The sequence below is a fragment of the Gorilla gorilla genome, chromosome 1 (genome assembly GCF_029281585.2).
Source record: "Gorilla gorilla gorilla isolate KB3781 chromosome 1, NHGRI_mGorGor1-v2.1_pri, whole genome shotgun sequence".
Taxonomy (NCBI): Eukaryota; Metazoa; Chordata; class Mammalia; order Primates; family Hominidae; genus Gorilla; species Gorilla gorilla.
Genome location: NC_073224.2, coordinates 228,791,987 through 228,814,741, shown reverse-complemented (window position 1 = coordinate 228,814,741; position 22,755 = coordinate 228,791,987). Strand labels below are relative to the sequence as shown.

Genomic DNA, 22,755 nt, shown 5'->3' with positions numbered 1-22,755 from the left:
TTTTGTTTATTTGTTTGTTTGTTTTTTGAGACAGAGTTTCGCTCTTGTTGCCCAGGTTGGAGTGCAATGGCGCGATCTCGGCTTACCACAACCTCCGCCTCCCGGGTTCAAGTGATTCTCCTGCCTCAGCCTCCCGAGTAGCTGGGATTACAGGCATGTGGCACCACACCTGGCTAATTTTGTATTTTTAGTAGAGACGGGGTTTCTCCATGTTGGTCAGGCTGGTCTCGAACTCCCAATCTCAGGTGATCCGCCCGCCTCTGCCTCCCAAAATGCTGGGATTACAGGTGTGAGCCACTGTGCCTGGCCGTAGATGGTTTTTTTCTTGGCTTCTCAGTGAGTGAGAGATGGTGTTCCTCTCCCTCACCAACCACCTGGGCATGTGATGGGAGGCAGGGCATGGCTGATGTGGGACTTGAACCCATACTGCTGGTTCCCATCCCCTCGCAGGGCAGCCCCTGCCCTCTGAGGCTGAGGTTGTAAGATGGAAAGCCAGTGCTTTCACCTGTTACTGGTCGTTTACTGTTTTGTGGGAGATTTGCAGGTGTAACTTTGAATAAGTGTGACTTTTGACTCTGAGAACGAGACAAGCCCTCCCATGCATCTGTTTTTGTTTTGTTTTGTTTTGTTTTTTTGAGATGGAGTTTCACTCTTGTCACCCAGGCTGGAGTGCACTTGCGCGATCTCGGCTTACTGCAACCTCTGCCTCCTGGGTTCAGGCAATTCTTCTGCCTCAGACTCCCAAGTAGCTGGGATTACAGGTGCCCACCACCAGGCCTGGCTAATTTTTGTATTTTTAATAGAGACGGGGTTTCACCACGTTGGTCAGGCTGGTCTCAAACTGACTTCGGGTGATCCACTCACCTTGGCTTCCCAAAGTGCTGGGATTACAAGCATGAGCCACCACACCTGGCCCACTGTGGCTGTTTTGCAGCTACTTCCAGGCCTGGTGTGAGGTTGTAAGAGACACGGGGGTGCTCCGGGCTCAGCATCAAGCCTTTCAGGATGGCCTGAGGAGAAGAGCACTGGGGGCCGTGTTTGCCACATGGCGGGAAGCCCAGGAAGTGGCAGCCGGGGCACAGGAGCAGCGTGTGGCCCAGGCCTCCCTTGCCTGCTGGAGAAGCTGCGGGCAGCAAGGCCAGGAAGATGGGCAGCAGCAGAAGGCCCGGGCCCCACAGGCCTTCCCAGCATGGCCAGTGGCCCCGGGCATGCACCATGAGGCCCAGCAGCAGGCGGGAGAGAGCGCTGGGGCCCAGGCAGCCCAGTGCTGGACTTGGTGCTGGGTTCTGTGGGTGCGTGAGTCCTGTCGGGGCCAGGTCAGCCGAGCCCATGCTTCCTGGAAGCCGCGAGCCTGGTGAGCGCTGTGGTCTAAATGCAGCCCCACTCTGTGCTTCCAGCTCAGGCCTCGAGCCTGTTTTTGGCAGGGGTAGAGCATAATTCGTGGCTGGGTGGCAGGGCAAAGGCTCAAGAGGGTGGTTGGGGGTGACAGGGAGAGGCCGCCCTGGCCATCTAGTCCTGGGCCACATCCTGGCACCGCCTCTTGCTGTGTGTCCCTTCCTTGGGGAAGTCTCTAATGGTCATGCCTTGCAGTCACCAGCACAGCCAGCCACTCAGCAAGCGCCATAAACGTGCTCTTGCCAGGGAAGGGGAAGCAAAGTGGCACTGGCAGGACTGTCCCCTCTCTGCCCCTAAACAGGATGCTTGTCCCCGTCTGTGATTTTCTCCTTCCAGGTCGCTCTCCATCCTGTTTACCCAGATTCTCCCTCCAGAAAAGGGAGTGTGGGAGGTGGGTGGGCCCCAGCCTGGGGCTGGGCCTGGAGGGCCCCCTCCCGCAGGGCACTGGGGTGGCTCCCTGCAGAGAGTCCTGGCCTTGATGGCCCTGGCGGCAGACTCCTCCCTCTCCCGCAGGGTCCTAGAGGCCTCGGCGCAGTCGGCGGTGCGCGGCGGTGTCCAGCGAGCCATCGTCACCCAGCTCCGGCCGGCTGAGCTCAGGCGCTTCCTGCGGACAGCGCAGCTCAGGGTGCGGCTGGGACTGCCAGGGGCCGGCAAGGTACGCCCCAAGCCCCAGACTGACCTCACGCTCTGGCCCCGGATGGCCAGCAGGGGGAGCCTGCTGCTGGACGCCCCAGCCCCTTGGAAGCAGGTGAAGGGAGCCTAGGCAGGGCGGGAGGTCCAAAAATGACCCTTGGACCACCGGCCTTAGAATCAGCTTGATTCAGCCCGTGGTGGCAGCATGGCTGGATGCCTCCCTAGGGGCCCAGCAACCTCGTATGCACCACCTCTCCCCAGTTCTCAGTCAGCCTCTGACAAGCAACTCTGAATCCATCAGCAAAGATGAACCCGGCACCTCTCGAGTGCCAGCCCACTGCAGGTCCGGCCGCAAAGACCAGCATGTTGGGTCACAGCCTGTTAGGGAGACATTGAAATGCATGCTTTCTCACGGTGCAGTTGAGGATCAGAATAGGTACACGAGGACAGTAGCATTTTTTTGTCAAGTTTTTTTGTTTATTTTTGAGACAGAGTCTGGCTCAATTGCCCAGGCTGAAGCAGAGGAGGGATCTCAGCTCACTGCAACCTCCGCCTCCCGGGTTCAAGTGATCCTCCCGCCTCAGCTTCCTGAGTAGCTGGGACTACCGGTGCACGCCACCACGCCTGGCTAATTTTTGTATTTTTAGTAGAGACAGGGTTTCACCATATTGCCCAAGCTGGTCTCGAACTCCTGAACTCAAGTGATCCTCCCACCTCGACTTCCCAAAGTGCTGGGATTACAGGTGTGAGCCACCGCGCCAGGCCAAGTTAGTTTTTTTTTTCTTATTGGAAAAGTGAAATATGCTTATTACAGAAAACTCAGAAAATATAAAGTAGAAAAATACCAAAATTTCTTTCATAATTCTCTCTACCCAAAGGCATCGGTCAGTCCCTCTCCAGACCAGAAGCAGTTAGTTCTGACACCAACAAATGGTGATAAGAGGTTGATAGCCTAGCAAGGGGGAAGAAGCCACCACCAAACAAACACAAAAAATGACACTGCACAGCAGTCTGGGGACATGTCCTTGGAGGACACAGCCCCAAAGATACTGGCAGGTGAGGTAGTGTCCCTAAGATCAACAGGCATCATCATGAATCCTATTTCAGAATGCCACAAAGAATACATTTTAGAGAAGATTCTAAGAGAAAAAGCTAAGATGATTTTTTTTTTCAGTCGTTTTTTGTTCTCAGACAGTGTCTCACTCTGTCGCCCAGGCCAGAGTGCAGTGGTGCGATCACAGCTCACTGCAGCCTCAACCTCCAGGGCTCAAACGATCCTCCCACCTCAGCCACCTGAGTAGCTGAGACTACAGGCGTGTGCCACCACACCCGGCTAATTTTTTTTTTTTTTTTTTTTTTTGTATAAATGGGATCTCACTATGTTGCCAGGGCTTGTCTCAGACTCCTGGGCTCAAGCGATCTACCTGCCTTGGCCTCCCAAAGCATTGGGCAGGCCCATTACGCCATGAGCCACCACACCTGCTGGTTTTTGTTTTTTAAATGGAATTGAAAGGAACTAGCCTTGGCTAGTTGCAGAATTCACACATATGGGGCTATGGTAACAGCAGATTCTGGAGTCTCAGGGTCTTTTCTTTCTAGATAAGTTACAGGGCAATTGCTTTTCAGAGTACTTTTACATTTCTATTCCATTCTTGTCAGTAAAGACAAGGATCCCATATGCTGATGGAGAAACTGAGGCCTCTAGAAACTAAACGCTGGGAATGGCACCCAGGGTGCTGAATTCCAGGGTCTTCTCTTTTCTGCCACAGGCACACATGCCCCAGCAGCCCCTTTGGAGAGCCCCCTCTCTATAGAGTACTAGCTGGGGGCTCAGACTCTGGAGTCAGACGGCTTCCGAGGGATGAGGCCTCAGACAAGTAACTCAGCTTTGAAATGTTTTCAGTGGGGAGAGAAATAGCCCCCTCCCAGAGCTGTGCTCCGGGCACTGACTGAGGGCTAACTATTATGGGCCCACCCCATTGTTGGAATGTCTTCAGCCACATGGGGGAATGGGTGGAAGAAGAGGCCGGGATGTGTCCTGCCAGCTAGAGCAGAGAAGAAATTCCAGCGGGGCCCCAGGAGGTCCAAGCCCATGGGGTTCAGGTGCTCCTCTCTGGCTATTCCTTCAGACCTGCAGCTGCTGGACACAGGCCACAGAGCTGGTGCCTCCCGCGCCATCACTGCAGTGCAGCCTGGGTGGACAGAGGAAGCCAAGGGGAACGGCCTGGGCTCAGAGTAAGGAGACCTTGCCCCGGGGTACAAACGGTGTCTGAAGTGCAGGGGTGAAGCGGTCTCCAGTCCTCAGGGGCCTGGAAATCAGCTCCTTGGGACACGGTCTTATGTGTATTGACCATTCTCCCCATCCATTCCCTCTTCGGAATGTTTCAGCTGTTCTGAGAAAACACTTTGCATTCCTGCCCCGCCCCTGTGATTTCTCTTTGGGCGGCAGCCGGGGAGAGGCTGGAGGCCTGGGGAGATGGGGGCAGGGCACAAGGCTGAGCTCAGCACCTTCCTCCACCCTCCTCACTGTACTCAACTCCTAGGCGGGCACTAAGAGCAGCTGCCTTCCTGGACCCACCTTAACCTCGTGACTCAACTCCCCTTTCCAGGGTGCAGGGAACATTCCCTCTGCCCTGCCTTCCAGCTCTGGCCGCAGTGGTCTGGACAGAGTAGCTGGGTCCCAGGCCTGCCCCTGTGGACGAGGGACCAGGGACCAAGAGCGCACTCCAGCCCTGAGCCCAGAGCCCGCAAAGCCCAAAGCAAGGCCCATAAACGGAGGCTAGGGTGAGAGGAGCTGTGTGTGCAGTTTGATGGGTCCGAGGGATGGGGGCAAGGGCTGAGGGGCTTGCCTGAGCCATGGCTACAGCTGGGCCCTCTCTGGCCAGTGCTCGTTCCTGCAGGATCCTGGAAAAGCAGGCCCAGGCCCATGGCTCTGCCCTCCTTCTGGCCCTGAAGGATCACGATGCTCTTGGCCATCAGGAGGAAGTACCTGCGGCACCGGTGCCTCGAGTCACTGCTTCACGGGCTGCGGGGTTCCCAGCAGGCCAGGTGCCTGGCGGCGGCATGGCAACACTGGGTGGATGCCCAAGGGGCAGAGCAGCTGGCGCGGACCCTGGTGAGTGGGCGCACCCCTCTCCACACTGACCATCTCCCATTTCACCTCATACTTAACCCAAACCCCTCTCAAAAGTATGGCCCGTGGACCTACTGACTCCAAAACCTTGGGGGACAGGCCCAGGAATCTGCATTCTTAATACTCCTCAGATGACGCCCCCTTGCCATAGCCCTTTCACTCTGGTGCAGCAGTGTGGGGGGAGAAAGGCAGAAGGGCTCGGGGGAGCGTGAGCACAAGAGGCCTTCTCTGCCAACTGTCCCCAAAGCTCAGGGAGTGGCACCTGAGATGGGCCTGGTGGACGTGGTGGCAGCGGATCCTGCGACTGCGAGTGGCTCAGCAGTTACAGCAGCAGGAAGATGGCTGGGTCCTTTCCCAGGTACTGCCCTCTTCCCTGCACTCCACTCAGCCAGCCTTCCAGAAGTCTGTGCCACAGCCGCGCACCGCGGAGCTTTCCCTGCTTGCCAGCCCCGGGGCCCCTTCGTTTTCAGGGGAGGGGATCAGTTCCATTACAGAACTCACAGGCTGGATGCTGGAGCCCTTGATTTGATTTGTGGCCCCAGCTCAGGCCAGGCCCACCCAGTCCATCAGTTTGGGAAGAAGGTGTGGCATGAGGCATGGCTGCCACTCACACTAGCCCATGGAGGGCCTGGGTCCTGAGCGCCCCCTCCCTCATTTGCTATGCTCTGAGTACAGCTTCCCAGCTCACCATCAGATCTATTCTGAGCTTGTGTATTTGGCCTGGGCAAGACTGGCTGGCTGCTTGGGGCAGAGGGAGGGGCCCTGGGGACAAAAGGAGCTGGGTACAGGGGTTGCTCTAGCAGGCACAGCACAGACCCCAGAGAAAGCCCACAACAATAGCATTTCCTCTCCTCCCTGGTTCCAGGCCTTTAAGAAGTGGCACCAACGCCTGGCAGCCAGGAGCCCAAGGAGAGGAGCTGCCAGTAGCCCGAGACCCTGGAGCAAGCCAGGCCCCAAGGGCCCCGAGAGTGGACAGGAAGCTGCCGGAGCCCCGCGGGGTTGGGGGCTTGGGGCAGAGCATGGGGCCCAGCTGCAGCTGTGACTTGTTCCCATAGAATAAAAAGCAGAACTGAACTTAGCCTTCCCAGGGAAGGAACCATGCCCCACACATCCAGGGAGTGATGACAGAGGGGACAGCTTGAAGAGCTCTGAAGGACAATAAAACCCACTCCTCAGTCCTAGCTGCTGCTTTTAGTCTCTCCTAGCGGCTGCCCCTCTGCCCCAGCCAGTGAAGCCAGGAAGGGAGTAAAGAGGACATCCCACAATTGCGTCCACCCCCTTGGCCATCAGGCTGCTCTTCCACGACACGAAACAGCCCATCTGCACCTGCCAGTCACTGCCCCCAGGCCATGGGGCTTGCAGGTGACTCGTGGGGAGCCAGGCCAGGCAGATAACCTCTGGGACAGGACGAGGGGACAAGGAAGGCAGCTGGCAGGACAAGGGCCTACCTGAAAAATACACCAGGAAGCTGGGCTGCTGCACAGGCCCAGGCAGATCTGGGGCCCCTGTGCTGGCAAATCTCATCTTGGCCTCTGACAGGGAACGGGGCAGCATCAGGCCTCCACAGCCAGGCAAAAGGGGAAGGCCACAAGCCCCACCAAGCACAAGGGTTCAGACTGCCTTCAACCCTTAAGGGGCACTTTTTCTCTCAAGGCTCAGAATAGACAACTGTGCCAAAAAGCAGCATGGTAGGTGTCAGCCCAATGCCCATCCAGGGGGCTGGGGCCATGGACGGCTAAGTGGGCAGGCAGGGCAGTGGTGTGCCCCTTCAGTCACAAGTAGGTGGGGCCCAGCTGCCCACCTCTAGGAAGTGGAAGGGTACAGCACTTTGCCACATCTCTTCTACGATGCCACCAGTGCCTGATGCCCTTGCGTGTTTTGCCTGTACTGCACGGGCTCCAAGTGTAAGTTCACTGGGAGTCCCAGGGTGGCTCTGGAGGCTGCCTTGGTTCGAGGGCTTAGTTGGCAACAACCACTCTCCTCGCCTTCTCAGGAGGTGCCACCCACTGTGGTCGTCTGCAGGACGGAAGTGCTCCCCACCAAAAGAGCACAGACTCCTGGCTAAAGCAGAGAGTACTAGGTTCCCATGTGGGGCCGACTCAGGTCCAGGAAGAGCCTGGAAGCCTCACTCCAGTCTAGCTGCCATCGTCAGGTGGGGGAGTGGAGGCTGGGGTGGGAGAGACACGAAGGAGAGTGGGGTTCCCAAGAGAAGCAGCACTGTGGAGGAGGAAGGCGGGACAGGAGTGGCTCCAACGCAGGGCGTCAGGACGCAGGGTCATGGAGCCTCCGTCTCTCTCGCATTCTGGGTGGGCCTGTTGAGAAGCTCCAATGTGTCTTCCACCACCTGCCAGAGGCAGTTGTCCAGTGGGAAGTCATTGTCCACCAGGTTGACCAGGAAGTAGTTGTCGTGGATGTACTGGATGATGGTGCGGGACGGGGACTCCTCCTCATACAGCTTTCCCCACCGCTCAATCCACAGGGCAAAGGCCTCGTCCTACACACACATACCCCCGCACACACGCACACATGCACACATGCACACACACACACAGAGGCAAGATTAATAGGGCTCTCCAAGGGCTCTGCTCAACAGGACATTTCCCGGAATAGAACAAGGCCCACTGCCAGTATCACTTCCCACCTCTGCCCAGAAATAAACACCCTGCGTCAGCAGTGACACGGGTGAGTCAGAGCTGGGTGTGCCCTGAAGGCTGGGTCCAGTGTGGCCTTCAGCACACGCTTGGGACTTGGTCCCAATCCCTCCCCACGGTTTTCCAGGTGGGTGGGGCAAGCTTGCTCCCGGCTCCTTTACCTTCCAGAACATGAAGCTGACGGGATCCACTACGGTGGGCTGGATGATCTCTCGCCCAGGGAAGATGCCCCAAGTGACAGCATTCGGCTGCAGTTCAGGGGCATTGGTGATGTTTTCACCCTGAGGGGATGTGGGGTGGGGGTAAGACCTGGGCCAAGGACAACTGGAGTCCCACTGCCTGGACAGCCTTGACTCAATGGGGCTGTCTGGGCTCAATACCCTCTGCCTGCGCCTCCACTCTCCCTGCGCCTCCACTCCCCTCTCCCTGTGCCTCTGCTCCTGGCCTCCTCTGCCTGCATCTGTGAATGATATCTCTCCCCACACAAGCCTGAACCTAGAGGCGTCCTGGCCACTTCCCCTCTCCTTGAGCACCCCCTGCTCACTCTCTGATCCGTTCCCTCTTGTCCAGCCCACCTCCAGGACTGTGTTTGGCTTGGGTCACTCCAGGGGTCTCTTTGCTGGCCTCCCCAGCTCTAGCCGTCCCCAGTCTCTCTCATCCGTATGACTATCCACTGTGATTTGCCTAAAATAAAGCAGGAACCAAGCCACCCCACTGCTGGAGAAAGTCTTCCCTTGCATTGAGGGAAAACTCAAATTCCAGCAGGACAACCATGATCTCTGTGGGCCTGGCCCCTGCTTAACACTCCCGCCTCCTCCTGCTCATGTTCCCGGTTTCCCCAGATGGTGCAGCTCACTGCCTCTGCCTGTCCTCGGAATACCCTTCTCTCCTGTTGGCCAACTCCTCTTTGTCCTCAGTGATTCCCACAGATGACCCCTCTGAGAAGCCTTCCCTGGCCTCCCAGGTGAGATATCCCTCCTCTGGACCTGACAGCATCCTCTCCTGAACTTGATTTTCCCACTTACACTGGCTGGTGGTCACACATTGATCTGCCTCCCTCACTAGGCTGGGAACTCCTTAAGAGCAGGGCCCCAGTTCTGCCTGTATCTCTCTGTCTTGCACAATGCCTAGCCCAGGCTAGGTGCTGGGTGTTTGCTGAACGAAGGGCCTGGTACTCTGTGGGAACCCTGGGGCCTGGCCTACCTTCACATTGACAAGGTGGTAATTAACCCGGAGCTCGTACTTCTTCAGCACTTGCAGAAGCGCTTCTGCTGTCTCACGGGAAGTGAAAAACTCTAAGTAGGCCTGTGGGAGAGACAGGTGCCTGTCACCAACCCCAGCCCTGCCAGACGCCCTTTCACAGACACCTAAGGTATCAGGACTACTGGCAGCCATGTGGGCGGAATAATGAACTGTGGCGTTGGCACGTCCATAAGCAAAGGGTGAGGGGAGTGGGGACGTGAGTTTCTCAGTCTGGACAGGTCTGAGGGCTATCGGCCACCCCTCTCCCAATCAGTCAGGGAACACTCCACGAAGAAGCCATTTCTGAACAGCAGCAACTGGTTTGACAGGCTGAGTCATGGAAGAGAGGCCCCACACATTCCATCCTCCCCAATGCAAGGTGACAATGACATTGACATCTCCTCTAGAACCAGTGCCTATCAGGGATTAAGCTGGGTTTACTCAAACTCATTTGCTAGAATGTTCATAATACTGGAGGCTGGGCACAGTGATCCCCACGTGAGGAAAGTGGGTTCAGGGAAGTTGAGCACGTTGGCTACTCTGACAGTAAACAGCAGAGCTGGTCCTCAAACTCAGGTCTTTCTGCTCCAGGGCCCGTGGGCCTTAGATCAGAACATAATGTTAACTCCAGCAGCCCTGGGAGAAAGGTGTCAACTCAGGATAGTAACAGCAGCTGCCTTTCAGGGAGTGCTTCCTGCTCTTACCATGTGCCAAGCATGTTACATGCTTTGTTAAGTTTCATGCCCAGAACACAAGCTACATCCCATTTTACAGACGAGAAAACCAGGCTCAGAGAGGTCGAGTGACCTGCCTCCATACGTCTGATTTCTATCTTTTTTTTTTTTTTTGAGATGGAGTCTTGCTCTGTCGCCCAGGCTGGAGTGCAGTGGCATGATCTCAGCTCACTGCAACCTCCGTCTCCCGGGTTCAAGCGATTCTCCTGCCTCAGCCTCCCAAGTAGCTGCAACTACAGGCGCCTGCCACCACACCCGGCTAATTTTTGTATTTTTAGTAGAGATGGGGTTTCATCATGTTTGTCAGGCTGGTCTCGAACTCCTGACCTTGTGATCTGCCCACCTTGGCCTCCTAAAGTGCTGGGATTACAGGCATGAGCCACCAAGCCCGGCCAATCTTTTTTTTTTTTTTTTTTTTTTTTGAGACAGGGTCTCACTTTTTGGGCCAGGCTGGAGTGCAGAGGCAAAATATGGCTTACTGGAGCCTCAACCTCTCGGACTCAAGCGATCCTCTCACCCCAGCCCCCTAAGTACCTGGGACTACAGGTGTGCATCACCATGCCTCGGTCATTTTTGTATTTTTTGTAGAGAAATGGTTTCACCATGTTGCCCAGGCTGGTCTCAAACTCCTGGGCTCAAGTGATCCATCCGCCTTGGCCTCCCAAAGTGCTGGCCGGGCTCCGTGCCCAGCCAGGTCTATCTGACTTAAAGCATGAGCTCCCATCTGCTCCAATCCATGCTCATTCAAAATTTAAGAGCCCAGGAGAGGCAAGTTGCTCTGTCCTAAGCTCTGGGGAACCCATGGGTGCTGGTCAAGAGAGGGGGGCACCCCGTGCCTCCCTACCACACCTTCTGGAAGACATAGCCCCCGCTGGGGCCCCAGCCCACGATGGGGTCGGAGGATGGCTTCCCGTTGATGTTGGGCTGTGAGTTGATGGTGAGGATGCCCTGGCGGTTCACCCGCAGCAGCTCCTCCTTCAGCAGGCTGGTCTCGGCCGCCAGGGGCTCATCATTCCAGGGCAGGCAAGTCACCTGGGAGAGACGGTGAGCTGGCTGGGGCGACCATCAGGTTTGGCACCCTGAGTCCCTCTCACGGCCCCCAACAAAGACCCAGCCTGTCTTTGCCTCCCTAAGCCCTTCCAGGTGGAGGTCTCCCAATTTACCCTTCTCCCTTTGCCAAGGTGCCATGTCCACAGCATGGAGAGGAGGGCACAGGGTGGGGAAGTCACAGCCCTGCAGCCTGGCCTGCAGCTGGGGTCAGGCCAGGGGCAGGGGATGAACCAGGGACCCCACTCCAGCATCACTCACTTTGTGACCATTCCGGTTTGGCTCTCCCGAGAGGTAAAGAACAAAGACTTCAAAGACACTTTCTTCACTGGTCAGCTCCTCTCCCCACATCTTCAGCAGCTCCTCCTTGGGGGACTTGCTCTTCAGGTAGAAGAGGTAGTAGTCCTTCAGCTCCCCAAAGGCAGGGGAAGAGGAATTGCCCCTGGCAGAGGGGTGCCCAGAGGTCAGGGCACACTCCCGACAGAGGGCAGTGCCACCACATGCCCAGGAGGCCATTCCTGTAAATCCTGCCCCGACTCATCCCAGGTCAACCACAAGCATGCAAACTTCTTCTGCCCTCCCCCTCCCAAGAACAAAGATGTATTTGCAAGGAAGGTCTGCAGGCCCTCACCAGCGGCCGTTAGGGAACTCATCCCACTCCTGGGTACGGTAGATGTAACTCTTTGGTCTGGAGGCCCAGAAGATGGGACGTACATCTTCCTCTCGGCGCTTGGGGTGGGCGCTGAGAGCCCAGGGTAGGGGACGCCTGGGTGAGGATGGGGACAGAGAATTGAGACAAGGGATTGGCTAGAGGGAGCTGGAAGCAGGGGAGCACCACTAAGGCTGGGTTCTTCCATCTGATGCCTCTGAGACTGGAGCCTTCGGTGTGCCCAGCTAGCCATGGCACAGACATCCGTCTGTACCACCGTGGGGAGCCAGCACTGCAGCCAGGACTGCTCTTGGACCCTCCTCTGGGGATCTCTGGGCCACTGCCCTCACCTGGGGTCCTCAGTCCACATCCCCAGGCGCTTCAGCACCTCTGTGGTAGCCATCTCGCGGTTGAGGGTGTAGAAGTGGAGGCCTGGCACCAAGCCACTGGCCAGAAGCTCCTGGCACAGGCTCACGGCCAGCTCGATGCCATAGTTGCGGATGGCAGCATCGTTGTCTTTGATGGGCTCAATCACGTCCTTGATCTCCTGTGGCACCTCCAGCTTGGACAGCTTCACAAGCTGCCGAAGGGAGTGGTAGCCCTGTCCAAGACATGAGGGGCTGTGGCGGCCGCTGGCCAGCCCATCTCCCACCTTAAATACTTCTCCCCCTTCCAACCTCCATGCCAACCGCAGTGTCAGGCAGAGGGACCCACGAAAGTCCGATCATATTCCAGGAGCACACCTGGGCTTGGCCTGCTGTTTTCTCCCCTATTTTCTGTTTTTAGAGACTGGGTCTCGCTGCTCTCAAATGCCAGGGCTCAAGTCATCCTCCTGTCTCAGCTTCTCAAGTAGCCGGGACTACAGGCATGTGCCACTATGCCCAGCCTTCCCACTTTTTACAGAGTAGAGCAGCTGCCCTAAGCATTCCAGCCTTGGGTTGAGCCAGCCTTTTTAGCCCTAGATGTGTCTGTTGGTAACATGGTGTCATCTAACCCAGCTGTTCCCATGCTGCACTGATCATCCGAATCACCTGCCAAGCTCAAGAAGCAAAACACACATTCCGAGGACCTCCCTCAGATTTACTGAGTGAGAACCTCCAGGGGTGGGACCTGGAGATCCATTTTTTGAAAAAGCTTATCAAGTGGTTCTGATGACAGCCACCTTTGGGAAACACTGATTTAAGCAGGATTTGTAATGAGAATTAGAATCCCTTTTGGTGATGCTTGTCGGCCAAAGTACAACAAACCCCTCAACAGACACTGTTGCTGGGTTTTGGGGGGAAAATTAGAGGTAACCAAAATGGGGTGGCCAAGCAACGCTGTGCAAGTTCTGGACCTGATAGGAGATCTGGGAAGAACTCAGCGAACTCAGCACTCCACCCAGAGCCCCCAGCCTGTGCGAGGACGGTGCGGTGAGAGCAGGGTGGAGGGAGCTTATGGGCTCTCCTGGGCCCCTCACCTGGATGGGAAAGATCCCGGGGACGATGGGGCAAGTGATGCCCATGTCGGTGCATGCCTTCACAAAGCGGAAGAATGTGTCAGCCTCAAAGAAAAGCTGCGTGATGATGAAATCGGCTCCCGCAGACACCTTCTCCTTCAAGTGCTTCAGGTCAGCCTCAAAGCTCCCTGCTTCGGGGTGGCCTTTGGGGTAACCTGCCAATAGGGATGACAGTCGGGAGAGGCTGGCCTTCACCTGTTCAAGGCGAGGGATGAAGAGACCACAGGGACTGGGCAGAGAGAGTCCTCTGCTTTGGGGGCTCCGATCTTGCACCTTCCAACAGCACAGCACAGCCTGAACTAAAACAGTGAGTGGCTGGGCTCATGACTGATATGCTTCTGACCCCAGAGATGACTCTCAGGGGAGGTGGCTCAGAGCCCAGTTCCAAGAGTGGGGGTGGATTGCTCCAGACTCCCACACTGTCCTGCCTTGAGCAGCCAAGCAAATCAGGCCTGCACTTGGTGGCCATGGAAAAGAGAAAATGCTACAGTTAGCACTGGCTGGGCAGCATCTGGGGTACTAAGCTTGACTTTTCTCTAGGCACCGGATTAAACATTGTTTTTAATGTAACATTGAAATTACTCAGGGGTCCAAGATAGTGAAAAGCTAAAAACCAAGTTACACAAGGAAGAACTGAAGAAAGTGATGTTTTCTTCAAAGAAAATAATGGATGGCAGGGTGCGGTGGCTCACGTCTGTAATCCCAGCACTTTGGGAGGCCAAGGCAGGAGGATGACCTGAGGTCAGGAGTTTGAGACCAGCCTGGCCAACATGGCGAAACCCCGTCTCTACCAAAAATACAAAAATTAGCCAGGTGTGGTGGCGTATGCCTGTAATAGCTACTCAGGAGGCTGAGTCAGGAAAATTGCTCGAACCCACGAGACAGAGGTTGCAGTGAGCCGAGATCGTACCATTGCACTCTAGCCTGGGCAACGAGAGCGAAACTCCATCTCAAAAAAAAAAAAAAAAAAAGAATGAAAAGAATACAGAAACTCCTTTCAAATGTCCAAAGGTCTGTCCTGGGAAAAAAGGATCCACCATAGGTGAGTTTTTTTGTTTTGTTTTGTTTCAGAGACAGGGTCTCGCTCTGTCACCCAGGCTAGAGTGCAGTGGTGCAATCATGGCTCACTGCGGCCTTGAACTCCCGGGCACAAGTGATCTCCCACTTCAGTCTCCTGAGTAGCTTGGACTACAGATGCAAGCCACTACATCTGGCTAATTAAAAAAATTTTTTTAAATTAATTATTTATTTTTCAGAGATGGGGTCTTGCTATCTTGCCCAGGTTTGTCTGGAACTTCTGGGCTCAAGCAATCCTCCCACCTTGGCCTCCCAAAGTGCTGAGATTACAGGCATGAGCCACTGTACCCAGCCCCCTAGTGAAGTTCTTTATTAGTCATATTCTGTGTTGTTTCTAATGGCAGAACCAGCATCCGGTTCAGAGAGCTGCCTAGAGTACTATAAGCCACCCACAAAACAATGAGCTCCTGGAGTCTGAAAACACAGGGGCAGTGGATGCCGAAGATGGGATTCCAGAATTGCTTGGGAGGTGGGATCAGATGTCCCATAGGCTCCTTACTAGCTCTGTGAACTCTCTGACCCCTTTCCTCAATGACTAAACTTACTAGCAGCCTTGCTCGGTCAGGCAAGCAGGATGACCACAGGCCTTCATGAAACTACATGGAGTGCTGGTTTCATCAGCCCAAGCCCAGGGCAGGACTCTGAGCCAGGCGGAAAGCCAAGCTGCTTTGCTCTGATAAGGCAGTTCCGTTCTTAAGAAACCCAGAGTCATCAAAAATGAATATAAAAACTATTGTTCCAAGGGGTAAGGGAGTGGAGGATAAAGCAATGGGGCTTCACACTTTGAATAACAAAGCTATTTTCCCAGTAGGAATTTCAGAAACAACAAGGCTTTTTAATAGCTGAAAACTATAGCTACAATACCTAAATATCACCAAACAAATCTAGCATTTGATTACGTATAGATTTTGCTATTTACTCTATTTTTCTATCATGAACAGTTGAGGGCTTTCTTTTTTTAAATGTTTTTATTTTTTGTAGAGACACGGTCTCACTATGTTGCCCAGGCTGGTCTTGATCTCCTGCCTCAGTCTCCCAAAGCTCTGGGATTACAGGCATGAGCTACCATGCCCAACAGGTTGGTGTTTTCTAATCCACTGATCTTCATTACCCACTTGATAAGCAAAGTAAGAAACCATTCAGCAACTGTGAGTTCACAGCTTCACTAGTTTCCAATCATTATCACCTAACACCCATCACTGGTGCACATTCCCCCATTAACTGACTATATTATGGCTGATACAAGCGATGACAATTTAACAGTTGGAAATGTCTGTTCTCTGACTCCTAATCAGTGCTTCCCAGACTTAGCACCTAAACACCCCTGTTGACAGAATGGACATGTCCATCGGGGGTTAGGGACAAGGCCAAAGTCACCCACAACATGTAATTTTCTTGAAGCCACGTGGTTTGTTTTTTGGGTTTTTTGTTTTTTTTGAGACGGAGTCTGGCTCTGTTGCCCAGGCTACAGTGCATTGGTGCGATCTCGGCTCACTGCAAGCTCCGCCTCCTGGGTTCAAGCGATTCTCCTGCCTTGGCCTACCAAGTAGCTGGGACTACAGGCACGCGCCACCACGCCCGGCTAATTTTTGTATTTTTAGTAGAGACGGGGTTTCACTATGTTGGACAGGATGGTCTCAAACTCCTGATCTCATGATCCGCCCGCCTTGGCCTCCCAAAGTGCTGGGATTATAGGCTTCAGCCACCGCACCTGGCCTTTTTTTTTTTAGTTCATATCACTTTAGATGCTACTCCATAACATAGCCATGTTTAATATAAAAATGGTAGAATTTCTCCCAAAATATTGGCAAAAAAACTGTCATCCCAGAAAATGTGCCAATCCCGGGACTTCCTGTCCCTGGTGCACACTGTCTTGCCATACCTGAGCCCTGTCTGAGACGCTGAGGGCTCAATGCCAGCCTTCAGCTTCAAGGGTGGGAGAGAAGTCCAACCCACTCATTTCTGTTGGGGGAACCTGGTCTTGTGGCTGTGGCCAATGGTGATTCTCTCTCCTGGGAATTTGGAACGGAGGCCTGTCTATTAGCCTGGGGAACTGGCTGGAACTGACACTCTGCACACTCAGGAGCAGGCCAGGTGTGTGGAAAAGCATGGGTATCAGGTCTCCCAGATGAAGCACAGATGTGCAGTGGGAAGCGGAGATGGGGGACCCTGTGGCCCCAGAGGGAATGAGGGAGGGCCTTGCTTTTTGACTTCTTCCAGTGCCTCGTGAGGTCTGAGGCCATCTCCTGACCTTGGGTTCCCTGCCCTCTGGAATCCTGTTAGTAAATATCCCTCTTTTGTGGGGTGTTGTTTTTTTTTTTTTGAGATGGAGTCTTGCTCTGTCACTGAGGCTGGAGTGCAGTGGCACCATCTCGGCTCACTGCAACCTCCGCCTCTTGGGTCCAAGAGATTCTCCTGGCTCAGCCTCCTGAGTAGCTGGGACTACAGCCGTGCACCACCACACCTGGCTAATTTTTGTATTTTTAGTAGAGACAGGGTTTCGCTATGTTGGCCAGGCAGGTCTCAAACTCCTGACCTCAGGTGATCTGCCTGCCTCGGCCTCCCAAAGTGTTGGGGTTACAGGCGTGAGCCACCGCGCCCAGACCCCTCTTTCGTTTTAAAGAAAAGAATAGGGCCAAGCAGGCTAAGGGCACAGCCAGGCAGAGGAACAAAAAGCTAGGGGTCGATGGTGGCAGGCCCAGGAGGGGAGTGGGTGATACAAAAGGAGCAAGGACACGGTGCAGTTCACCTCTGCATGTCCTTCACCCAGCATGGACCCATGAGTGCCCCTGATCACTGTGTCCTGAACCAAACACCGACAGGCTCTCTGGGCATCTCAGCCTCCCTAGCTCCATCCCCGCCACCAGGATGATCCAGCCACTCACCTGCCACACAGATGTCAAAGTAGTCACCAAACTCACTTCGGATGTGCTTCACCAGGTCCACTGCGTAGTTGAAGCCTCCCTCCTCCTCTTCCCACTGGTCACCTATGGGGTCTGCAGGGTTGGTGGAGGTCATAGTCACTGGGTCTCACCCAACCTCCAGAGACCCTTTCTGTTCCCTCTACCTAGCCCCGACACCCAGGACTGTGAGTCCCTGGAAGGCAGAAACTTCATATTATTTAGGTTTGGTTCGTCTCTTTCTAGCACTTGGTAAGACAGCAGGAGGGAAAAAAGCAGCCCACCAGTTCAATATTCACTGCATGCTGACCCTGTGCTGGCGGTGGAGAATAGGAGACCACCGCTGCTCCTCACTGTGCCTGGAGGATTGGAGAGCCCTTCCCTACTTCTACCTGGGCACGCCTGCCACCCTCTCCCATCCCACGGCCTGGGGGCTCCTGCCTCCTGGGAGAATGTTCTACTCATCTCAAGTGAAGGCGTCTTGTGGTGGGGAGCACGAGGCCATAGGATCCCACCCATCAGGCTCCCTCTTCCCACTCTTAGGTGGCCTGACAACAGCAGGCACCAGAGGCCTAACCGGCTGTTCTCACTCCTGGATACTCTGTTACTCTGTGATTGGGCCAAGTGCTGGGTGCAGCCAGCAATCGATGCAGTGGTGTAGGCAAGGCAGAGGGTTATCAGGCCGCGACTGCATTCCCGATGGAACTCCTACGTCGAGGTCAAGAGGTGGAAGAGGTGGCTGCCTGTGTGTGGTGCCCAGGATGACTCACTACCCACAATGCCTACTGACACTACTGGCGGGGATGGGATCCTGCGGATCCTCAGCGTGGGGCCCAGGAAGAAGTAAAGGACCATTTCAGGAACCAAGTTCGGGCTACCAAGTGGCCTCCGGGAAAGCCAGAACCCAGAGTGTAGGGGAGTGCTGGCTCCACACCTCCCCGCAGCGCCATGATGTTCTTCAGGCCCAGCTGCTTAGCTTTGTGCAGATGGCCCGTGATCTCCTCCAGGCGCTGACGGCAGCAGGTCATGTGCAGGATGGTCTCCAGGCCACAGTAGTTCACGGCGGTGCTGGCGATCATCATGGAGGAGGTCTCCTTGTCTGAGCCAGGGTCACCTGCTGGGTGCCAGGTCACGTCTATGTAGAGGGGGCCGCCTGCTGCCATCCGGTCAAACCTGTAGGGGGTTTGTTTCTGAAGAGAGGTTCCAGGAGAAATACCATCCGTCACTGCCTTCCCATGGGGCCCGGGAGTTAGAGAAGCATCAATGAAGGTTGGAGACAGACCAATCAGCGTTCATATCCTGGCTTTGCTACTTATAGCTGTGTGATCTTGGGTACATTACTTAATCTCTGTGAGTTCTGTTTCCTTATTTATAAGACACGTCAGATACTAGTACTCACTTCATAATAACACTAGGATGCTGGGCGTGGTGGCTCACGCCTGTAATCCCAGCACTTCAGGAGGCTGAAGTGAGTGGATCACTTGAGGTCAGGAGTTCCAGACCGCCTGGCCAACATAGCGAAACCTCATCTCTACTAAAAATACAAAAATTAGCTGGGTGTGGTGGTGGGCGCCTGTAATCCCAGCTACTTAAGAGGCTGAGGCAGGAGAATTGCTTGAGCCGGGAGGCAGAGGTTGCAATGAGCCAAGATCACACCACTGCACTCCAGCCTGGGCCACAGAGTGAGATTCTGTCTCAAAAAAAAAAAAAAAAAGGCAACAACAAAAAACCATAACACTAGGAGAATATGACGGCAGCTGGTTCCACAGAACTTAGAACAGTGCCTGGTGTACAAACCGAATACTCAGTATATGTGAGGTGCCGTTATGATCACTATTACAGAGGTAAGACACAACAACAGCGCTATCATTTTGTGTGAGAGCAGCACTTCAGACTTTTCACAGCGCTTGCCTGTTTATTATCTCAGGTGAGTTAAGACATCATGGCTGAGAGTTAGGGGAATCCTAACTGTGGCAAGCACAGCCTCGCTGTAGGAACAGTTAGAAAGAGGGTCAGCAGACTCACTTTCTTTCATGCCACCCCCCAAGCCCTGTGCAGCAGCTTACAGTTGTGCAGACCAAGGCCAAGTTCCGAAACAAGACTCAAAAAAAAAAGCCTGGATGTGCACGAGTACTTGTGTTACAAGCTATCAACGGTGTATTTAAACATCCTTGTGCATTTAAACTTCAAAAACTTGGGAGTGACACGTGAGACGTGCATACAGTAAAAGGCATAAACTTAAAAAAAACTGCAATTCATGAAGTGCTAATGTAATTCAGTTGGCATTTCTAGAGTTCAAGAAGCATAATCCAAATTTCTAACTTGCTGAAAACGATCTCACTGCTTTGTGACTTCCTAAACTGCACTCGTGATCCAGCCCCCAAGTTCCCTCAAAGAATACAGTGTGAGAATCAACATTTTTAACCCATTGAAGAGTGTGTCTAAAATACCTTGACACTGTGGAGGCACTTTTACAGGCAACGGAGAAGTTGCAGATCAGATGACCCACTCTCCCTTCTCCTTCCTGCCCCCTCCGGCTGCTTTTTTCTGCCGGGTTAAAGGGCAGCCCAGCCTCAGGGCTGACAGTTCGCTCCCCAGGCACCACCACTCCCCCCTCCCACCTTAACCTTGCATCAGTTTACCTTGAGATGAGATTGACAGCTCCCTCAGCAGTTCGAGGAGGGAAGAATTCCAGGGAGAACCACTTGTCACCAGATTCCAATCGCCGCCTCATCTTCTCCCGGAGTCTCTCATGCCGCTCGGGGTCCAGGCCCGGGGTGGAACATCTCGAACTATCTTTGGAGCTCTCACTGCCACTACTGGCACTGCCCTCCAAGCAGGGGTTGAGGCTGCTGTTTCCTCTGGCTTCGTTCACCATGGCTGGGTTCCTGCTGCACGGGGTGGGGCAGGGAGCATCAGGGGGCAGGCAGCCACACCCCCGACACATCAAGACACCTGAGTGGCAGGTTCAAGCCGGAGGCGCTGTATTTCCACCCAGGAGGAAGGCCAAAAAAGGTGACACTGCCCCCTCCCAGTGGCTCCATGCTCCTCAGCTATGGCTGTCGGGGCCACCTCACTCAAAGCCTTGCCCTCCGCTGCTGCCAGGCTCCTTGCATGCAAGGCAGCCCCCCACCGGCACTGCAACATGCTCCTCGGTGACAGCTACCTGATGGAAGGTGGCACAGAGGACCTCACGCTGCCGACCTGCGAGGCCCATATTCCTAGCGAGGGGCAGTAGTGCCCAGCTGGGAAGACCCTGGCTTTTCGATGGTCCATCTCTGTCAGCTCAGGCCCAGAGTGTGTGGGGAGGGAACAGAGGCACCTTCCCCAGTGGGTGTGTTCAACTGGGCGGAGCTGCGACACAGGAAGAGGCTTGAGCTCCAGCCAGCACAAGGGGGCGGGGGCAAGGCTTCCAAGCGAGGAGGGAGGGCTGAGGCTCTAGTAAGGGGAGGCGGATGGAAGGAGGGGGACTCAGGGGCAGAGACTGCAGGGGTTGGTGGAGATGAGGCCAACAGGCGTTCAGGGATACCAGATCACGCTCCAGAGAAGGAACAGCTCACTCTGGCTGGCTCTGCCTGGAACATCTGATACTCGAAACAGTTCGTGCACAGGATGGAAGGGGTGAGGGCTTGACTATGCAGCCAGATTTCTCCTGAATTCATGCTACTCCAAAAAGACCGTGTTGTGGGTTAGAACTTGATGCTGGCCATGTTCCAAAAATAGCCAGACCCAAGTTCAGTAAGGGCACGAATTTCTCAGAACAAAAGCTGCCCCATCTGTGCTTGCCTTGCAGGCTGCTCTTCTTACACATCACAGAATTCAATTCAAATCATCACAGTGACCCATCTACTGGGAAGGCTGAGGCAGAAGGATTGCCTGAGCCCAGGAGTTCAAGGCCAGCCTGGGCAACATAGCAAGACTCCATCTCTTAAAAAAACAAAAAACACACCTGTAATCCCAGCACTTTGGGAGGCCGAGGTGGGTGGATCACCTGAGGCCAGGAGTTTGAGACCAGCCTGGCCAACATGGTGAAATCCCGACTCTACTAAAAATATAAAAATTAGCCAGGTTTGGTGGCGGGCGCCTGTAATCCCAGCTACTCTGGAGGCTGAGGCAGGAGAATCGCTTGAACCCGGAAGGCAGAGGTTGCAGTGAACCAAGATTGTGCCATAGCACTCCAGCCTGGGCGACAAAAGCAAAACTCCGTCTCAAAAAAAAAAAAAAAAAAAAAAAAAACAGAAACAAGTAATCAGAGCCACCAGGGCACAGACAGGCCAACAGAGGGCATAGGGCCATCTGGCAGTCTGGTTAAGAAAATAAGACAAACACTTAAAAACAAACAAAACACTTGCACAGCAATGGGCAAACACACAGTAGTGAATGGGTGTGTGGTGACATGGCACAACAGAGGAAAGCCCAGGTGAGGTTCATTTCTTTCAGACTGTCCACCACTAACCCTGTGTACCTAACCATTTGGGGTCTTAGACTCTTGACAATCTGATTAAATGCACTGCTCCCTTCCCCTGAAACACACAGGTGCACAGACTACACGTGGGTACATCCAAAGACAAGGAGTTGATTCCAGACTAAGAACCCTGGGCCAAAGCTTTCTCCCTCTAGGGCTGCTCTCTTTCATTCTGACCTCAAACTCCAGATTCTCAGTGGGGATGGCTGTGGGGAGTGAGGAACGGGGGCGGAGGGGAGGAGTAACAGCAAGAGCAGCCAGTTGGCTTTCCTCCAGCTTTTAAGGGCGCACCTCGTTAATTGCTTGCTGGAACAGAACCTAGAGTAGGAGGAAGCTGAACCACCTGTAAATCCTCTGATTTTCAAAGACTTATTGCATTCCTAGTATATGCCAGGCATGTGCCATATTTGTAAGCCAACTCCCACGATTTATCCGTTATCAGCTGGACTCCCATTGCACCCTGGGTTGTAACTGTGGGTGAAAAGGCCTGTCTCCTTTCTCTTCCCCCAGTTCCCTGAGACCAGGACCGGTGTCCTGCCTGGGGTATCACCAGAGTTTGGCACACGGTGATAGCCAACATTCACTGAGCGCCAAAGGGCCAGGTGCTGCCACTCTCTCAAAATAAGCCTCTGCCATTTACTGAACAACTAGTCTGCGCCAAGCACTGGGATACTAAGCCTACGACTTCCAGAAAGGTCCCGGCGGACCCCCGTGCGCAGCGGGACGCAGTGGGCGCCAGGGACCGCAGTGCCCCGGGCCCAGCGCTCTTCTCCAGGTGCTCGCCGGGGAGGCAGGTTTAAAAGGCAGGAGCCAGAAGCCGTCTCGGCGCCCAGGTGGCCGAGAATCCAGTTACCAGGTCACTGAGTCACCGATGGGGGCGAGGACACGGGCCTGGGCCGGTCAGAGGGGCGGGATCGCCACCCCTGGCTCAGGGGCCCCTCCGTCCAGGCAGGGAGCCAAAGTCAGTCTTCGCTTGAGGGTTGGCGGTCGCTGGAGGTGGTAGCCATTGGGAGTTACACTAATCCCGCGAAGGGTGCGCAGGGGAGCCGGCAGCCCCCCCCAAGAAGAGAGGCAGGCCGGCCTCCAGCGCTCCCCGCCCACAAGCACGTCCTTGCCCCCGGGAGGTTGTTTGCCGGCTCCAGGATCTCCCTCCCGGCGACCCCGGCCTCGCCGTCACTCACCCTCCAGTCCCGGGTGACTCAGAACGCTCGGCCGCCGGCCGCACCACTGTGGCCGCTGCAGGGGCGGGGAACGCAGTGAAGGGGCGCGGCGCAGGTGTCAGGTTGCTGGAGAGGCGGGCCTACAGGGCGGAAACCACCGGCGCGGGTGAC

General features: G+C 54.9%; 2 protein-coding genes across 10 annotated transcripts in view; one reads left to right on the top strand and one right to left on the bottom strand.

Moving 5' to 3' along the window:
* C1H1orf167 (chromosome 1 C1orf167 homolog) overlaps positions 1 to 6,235 on the top strand; it is a 27,343-nt gene extending 21,108 nt beyond the window's left edge. The window contains exons 15-20 of the mRNA XM_063702799.1: positions 1,909 to 2,050; positions 4,158 to 4,263; positions 4,638 to 4,812; positions 4,914 to 5,143; positions 5,409 to 5,502; positions 6,026 to 6,235. Coding sequence (XP_063558869.1) covers positions 1,909 to 2,050; positions 4,158 to 4,263; positions 4,638 to 4,812; positions 4,914 to 5,143; positions 5,409 to 5,502; positions 6,026 to 6,203 — 925 coding nt within the window. The 3' untranslated portion in view covers positions 6,204 to 6,235. The remainder of the gene's footprint in view (positions 1 to 1,908; positions 2,051 to 4,157; positions 4,264 to 4,637; positions 4,813 to 4,913; positions 5,144 to 5,408; positions 5,503 to 6,025) is intronic.
* Positions 2,484 to 22,755, bottom strand: MTHFR (methylenetetrahydrofolate reductase). Of its 9 annotated transcripts, none has more exons than XM_055384551.2 (12): positions 22,606 to 22,755; positions 19,602 to 19,850; positions 17,894 to 18,132; positions 16,945 to 17,055; positions 12,944 to 13,137; positions 11,835 to 12,085; positions 11,467 to 11,601; positions 11,097 to 11,277; positions 10,638 to 10,820; positions 9,016 to 9,117; positions 7,974 to 8,093; positions 2,484 to 7,505 (listed from the first exon to the last, which is right to left on the bottom strand). In XM_055384551.2, exons 2-12 carry the CDS (start codon positions 19,835 to 19,837, stop codon positions 7,437 to 7,439), a joined length of 1,821 nt encoding a protein of 606 aa, XP_055240526.1. In that variant the 5' UTR covers positions 19,838 to 19,850; positions 22,606 to 22,755; the 3' UTR covers positions 2,484 to 7,436. The 9 variants fall into 9 exon arrangements, with proteins under 9 accessions (XP_055240526.1, XP_055240519.1, XP_004024707.1 ...); XM_055384544.2 differs by having other exon boundaries at positions 2,484 to 7,473; XM_004024658.5 differs by having other exon boundaries at positions 2,484 to 7,655; positions 22,606 to 22,754.

Coding starts and splice junctions, on each gene's coding strand:
- MTHFR (XM_019011222.4), bottom strand. CDS start 20,235: ATGGACCATCGAAAAGCCAGGGTCTTCCCAGCTGGGCACTACTGCCCC. Junction 18,133..19,601: donor GCTGTCAATCTCATCTCAAG/GTAAACTGATGC, acceptor AACCCCCTACAG/GTTTGACCGGATGGCAGCAG. Junction 12,086..12,943: donor CCGGGATCTTTCCCATCCAG/GTGAGGGGCCCA, acceptor TGTCTTGGACAG/GGCTACCACTCCCTTCGGCA.